The sequence below is a fragment of the Oncorhynchus gorbuscha genome, unplaced genomic scaffold, assembly GCF_021184085.1.
Source record: "Oncorhynchus gorbuscha isolate QuinsamMale2020 ecotype Even-year unplaced genomic scaffold, OgorEven_v1.0 Un_scaffold_1940, whole genome shotgun sequence".
Classification (NCBI taxonomy): domain Eukaryota; kingdom Metazoa; phylum Chordata; class Actinopteri; order Salmoniformes; family Salmonidae; genus Oncorhynchus; species Oncorhynchus gorbuscha.
In genome coordinates this window covers 44,239-50,000 of record NW_025746585.1, presented here as the reverse complement: position 1 = coordinate 50,000, position 5,762 = coordinate 44,239, and the positions used below count along the sequence as shown (strand labels likewise).

At 38.2% G+C, this 5,762-nt stretch overlaps 1 protein-coding gene across 2 annotated transcripts in view; it reads right to left on the bottom strand.

Moving 5' to 3' along the window:
- Positions 1–2,249, bottom strand: part of LOC124024590 (transmembrane protease serine 6-like) — a 25,795-nt gene extending 23,546 nt beyond the window's left edge. For both annotated transcript variants that reach the window (XM_046338487.1, XM_046338488.1), the window contains exons 1-4: positions 2,035–2,249; positions 1,394–1,529; positions 1,028–1,170; positions 596–663 (exon numbers count right to left, since the gene is read on the bottom strand). In XM_046338487.1, coding sequence (XP_046194443.1) covers positions 596–663; positions 1,028–1,170; positions 1,394–1,529; positions 2,035–2,118 — 431 coding nt within the window. In that variant the 5' untranslated portion in view covers positions 2,119–2,249. The remainder of the gene's footprint in view (positions 1–595; positions 664–1,027; positions 1,171–1,393; positions 1,530–2,034) is intronic.
- Between the last annotated feature and the right edge of the window lie 3,513 nt (positions 2,250–5,762).

Genomic DNA, 5,762 nt, shown 5'->3' with positions numbered 1-5,762 from the left:
ACATCAGTCAGGAAGTTAAAGCTTGGTCGCAAATGGGTCTTCCAAATGGACAATGGAAAACAGAGTCAAGGTATTGGAGTGGCCATCACAAAGCCGTGACCTCAATCCCATAGAAAATGTGTGGACAGAACTGATAACGCGTGTGCGAGCAAGGAGGCCTACAAACCTGACTCAGGAAGAATGGGCCAAAATTCAACCAATTTATTGTGGGAAGCTTGTGGATGGCTACCCAACACATTGCCCTAAGTTAAACAATTTAAAGGCAGTGCTACCAAATACTAATTGAGTGTATGTAAGCTTCTGACCCACTGGGAATGTAATTAAATAAAAAAAGCTTAAATAAATCATTCTCTCGACTATTATTCTGAAATTTCACATTCTTAAAATAAAGTGGTGTTCCTAACTGACCTAAGAAATGGACTTACTAGGATTTAAGTGTCAGGAATTGTGAAAAACAGAGTTTAAATGTATTTGGCTAATGTTTATGTAAACTTCCGACTTCAACTGTATATTTACAGTCATAGATATACAGTACTAGAAATACATGACATAGATATGTATCTGGACCTGTATTTCTAGATCTGGTTTTATTTACCCAAAAGCAAAGACTTTGGTGGAGTTGAAGTAGCGAGATAGGTCTGAGCCCTTCACTATCCTCCTCACCTGAGAGACAGAGAGTGAGAGAGAGATGGCGTGGGATAGAGAGAGAGAAATATATATATATATATATATATATATATATATATATATATATAAATATATATATATATAGAGAGAGATGGCATGGGATAGAGAGAGAGAAATATATATATATATACATATAAATATATATATATACAGTATATATAGAGAGAGAGAGAAAGAGAGAGAGAGAGAGAGAGAGAGAGAGGGCAATAGTCAGAGCAACATAGGATTTCAATTGAAAATAAAAAGTTGTGAAACATAAAGACGATACAGAGTGTGTGTGGAGGGGGGCATGCGTGAGTGAGTGTCCAGGTTATTTTCCCAATTATCCCTTGTCCTATACCATGTCTTGTACTTCCTTTGCCTGGGCTGTGAAGGCTGGGCTGGTGTGAGAGGAGAGACCAGAGGAATAGTTCCTGTTGAGGATAGAGAGTCTAGCAGTATACTGCTGTTGTACCCTGGGCTCCAGTACCCATACCCTGTACTCTGGAGGGAGGGAGGGGGAGAGACTTACTGGCATGTTACATATCAGATAGCCAGTGTGTGTGTGTGTGTGTGTGTGTGTGTGTGTGTGTGTGTGTGTGTGTGTGTGTGTGTGTGTGTGTGTGTGTGTGTGTGTGTGTGTGTGTGTGTGTGTGTGTGTGTGTGTGTGTGTGTGTGTGTGTGTGTGTGTGTGTCCCAGGTTATTTTCCCAAAATCCCTTGCTCACCCAGGAAGTACCATGCCAGAGTTGCTCCTCCCGAGAGGATGATGATGGTGACGATGATAAGGAAGGCTAGGAGACACCTGCAGGGTCGTCTCAACATCTTAGAGGGCGTCATGGAGGCTTTGTTACCGGGCCCCACCTGTAAACAACAACAACAACAAACACACACACACACACACACAATGCGACCCAGTTAACAACTGGCCTCGAATCACAGTTTACAGTATTATACTGTATAATCAGGTCTGTAAGAACAGTGGATGAGGATTCTGCACAGACCAGTGCAGAGGCCTCATGCTAAAGCTAGAACTAAAATTGACTTTGATCTAAGGTCAGTTGTACCATTCCCCATTCATAGGTTAGGATTAGGATTTGAGGAGATTAACCTGACCCCAGATCTGTGTCTATTGTCAACTTCTTCCTGCAGCATAAACCAGCATAAGGCCTGCAGATAGCTATAATAAATGTAGGTGAAGCCTGAAGCCCTGGACAGAGCATTATTCTTATAAAATAAACTATAGGATATTAAAAAATGACTAAACCAATGTGCATTGAACATCAAATACATATATTATTTATTGTATATAGTATCTAAATCATATGCCTACATTGTCAATATCACAATTCTTATATAGCCTACTGACCCATTCCAATGACAGGTCCACGGGAGCTGGTGAAACCTCCAAATCACAGGAGCGAGACTTTTTGGAGCCGTGCCCGAGCGCCATAGCTTCACAAATCCGTTATTCCACGCGAGACCATCTCCGTCCAAAAAAAAAGACCGGTGGAGGATAGTTGGAGCGTTTTATTTCTTCATGTATCTCGGTAGAATATCCGTCCAGTCAGACATGTCGGTAACGACAAGGGAGACAACTCTACCTTTTATTTGCTAGTCCAAAGGTAGGCTAGAGCCCTCGGTCAATATTTCCACAATTGCGTTGGATCTCCCGAATTCCCATTGGACTATATAGGCTAGTAGCCTAAACTTTAACCAACAATAGCAATAGCCTAAAATATAAACGTATTTATTAAACGCATTCAAAATGATTGATTGCGAGACATTTATTCTCTCTCTGGTAACTGTCAAAACATTAAACATTTAAGAATAGTCCTCGTTAAGCCTGTAGCACCGTACATACTCTCGGGGATAGGTAACGCAGGTAGGCTCTAATGACATCACCAGTCGACGCCTAACTACAGCCCGGCCCCCGGATCCCACAACAGGTATGCCTATGTCCTCTAGACGTAAATTGGTCCAACGGCAGTGTTTGTAAAATGGATAACTCACAACACAGTCAGTTTATTATTATTATTTTTTTTTTTACCTTTATTTAACTAGGCAAGTCAGTTAAAGAACACAATCTTATTTACAATGATGTTCTACCCTGGCTGATTGGCTGAAATATCAAAAACACAGTCAAACAGTCTATGTTAGACAATACATATCTTTATCAATTGCTGTCAATAAGATTGTAATACAATTCAGCTGCCTTATACATTTTTTCAGTTCTAACTTAGAGTAATGATCATTTACAAAACCAAAAAATAATTTGAACTGCAAAGTTGGTCTGTGCAATAAACCAGCACTACATTTGTTTAAAACACATATTATCAACATTATTATTTAAATATGTTATTGAATTGTCTGGTTAAATAAATGGAATCTTATATGAACAAAAAAACAGTCTGGAACATCAGCCACTTTCCACATGATTTTTCAGAGACATTACAATCAAGATGGCCCTGTTATACACAACATAATAATACATTCTTCATTTCTACTGAGAGATTTATCAGTATCAGATCAGTATTTACTGGGAGCACAATCATAGTATCATATTGATATCATAAATAGATGAAGTACTGACATGAGAGGTAGAAACGTGTTTAGAGGTGGTATAAAAACGTATCCCTGAGCAGATCAACAGAAACCATATGACATGAGATGTATACGGTCTGATATAGCACGTCTTTCAGCCAATCAGCATTTATAATGGCAACTATATGATATGAGTGGTAAACTCAACGGCTATTTCTTCTTTGTCTTTTTAACTTCTTATGGCTGGGGGGGGGGGCAGTATTGAGTAGCTTGGATGAATAAGGTGCCAAGAGTAAACTGCCTGCTACTCAGGCGCAGAGGCTAAGGTATGCATATTATTAGTATATTTGAGTAGAAAACACACTGAAGTTTCTAAAACTGTTTGAATGATGTCTGTGAGTATAACAGAACTCATATGGCAGGCAAAAACCTGAGAATAAATCCATTTCTAAAGACAAAGGAATTGTCCGGTTGGAACATTATTGAAGATTTATGTTAAAAACATCCTAAAGATTGATTCTATACATCGTTTGACATGTTTCTACCAACTGTAACGGGACTTTTAGAATTTTTGTCTGGACCTAGTGCGCCTCATGAATTTGGATTTGTGAACTAAACGCACGAACAAAAAGGAGTTGTTTGGACATAAATGACGGACTTTATCGAACAAAACAAACATTTATTGTGGAACTGGGATTCCTGGGAGTGCATTCTGATGAAGATCATCAAAGGTAAGTGAATATTTATAATGCTATTTCTGACTTCTGTTGACTCCACAACATGGCGGGTATCTGTATGGCTTGTTTTGGTTGTCTTAGCACTGTACTCAGATTATTGCATGGTGTGCTTTTTCCGTAAAGGTTTTTTTGAAATCTGACACAGGAGTTGTATTAAGGAAAAGTATATCTATAATACCATGCATAAACTTGTTTCTTTTATCAATGTTTATTATGAGGACTTCTGTAAATTGATGTGGCTCTCTGCAAAATCACTGGATGTTTTGGAAGCAAAACATTACTGACCATAATGCGCCAATGTAAACTGAGATTTTTGGATATAAATATGAACTTTATCGAACAAAACATAAATGTATTGTGTAACAGGAAGTCCTATAAGTGTCATCTGATGAAGATCATCAAAGGTTAGTGATGAATTTTATCTCTATTTCTGCTTTTTGTGACTCCTCTCTTTGGCTGGAATAATGGCTGTTTTTCTGTGACTAGGTGCTGACCTAACATGATCACATGGTATGCTTTCGTCGTAAAGATTTTTTGAAATTGGACACTGTGGTGGGATTAACAACAAGTTTATCTTTAAAATGGTGTATAATACTTGTATGTTTGAGGAATTTTAATGATGAGATTTCTGTTGTTTGAAGTTGGCGCCCTGCACTTTCACTGGCTGTTGTCATATCTATCCCGTTAACGGGATTTCAGCTGTAAGAAGTTTGTAAACTAACAAAGTAGTCTTCAAGACAAAACACTATTTATGACTCTGTGTAACACAAAGCAATGAACACTAACTGTCTGTCTCTATTCACTCACCTGTTACCATCCTATCGAACCACAGCTATGCATGCATATCTATATACATATCTATGAATGTATGGATCTATGTAAAACATACCCATACCTCACACACCACAATAATATGGCAATCTGTGATTCAAACAGCAACAAATGGATATACCAAATCCCAGATTGCCCCTTTAACTCCCTAGAGTCGATTGAGGTACCGGTGCGTCAATCTAAGTAACATAATAAAAAAAATACCCATTAAAACCTGTCGGTTTAAGCTAGAGATATCTGTTTATATCTGAATCTGACGATATCGCCCTTCCGCATCTGCGGTGAAAGGTGACAGAGCTAGAGCGGTGTTTGTCAGACCATGAGACATCCACGAAAAGCGATCTTCTCACAAAAACGTCTGAATGGTTTAGCATATAAAATATGGAAAGATGAGACTCTCACGAACACGTTGGATCCCACTGTGGAAAGGGGAGATTCTCAAGAAAGCAGTATGTGTTTTTCTCTACGACCCACACTAGTGTCACGGGAGTCACCTAAAGGTAACCGGTATCAGTTTAAAATGTCTTATGGAAGTATGGAGGTAATTTTGTGCCTACCAAAAAAAGGGGGTTAAATATACTACCGTCAACGTTTTAGAACACCTTCAAGGGTTTTTCTTTATTTTTACTATGTTCTATATTGTAGAATAGTGAAGAAATCAAAACTATGAAATAACACATATGGAATCATGTAGTAACCAAAAAGGTGTTAAACTAATCTAAATATATTTTATAATTGAGATTCTTCAAAGTAGCCACCCTTTGCCTTGATGACAGCTTTGCACAATCTTGGCATTCTCTCAACCAGCTTCATGAGGCAGTTACTTGGAATGCATTTCAATTAACAGGTGTGCCTTGTTAAAAGTTAATTTGTGGAATTTCTTTCCTTCTTAGTGTGTTTGAGCCAATCAGTTGTGTTGTAACAAGGTAGTGATGATATACAGAAAATAGACTAAGTCCATATTATGGCAAGAACAGCTCAAATA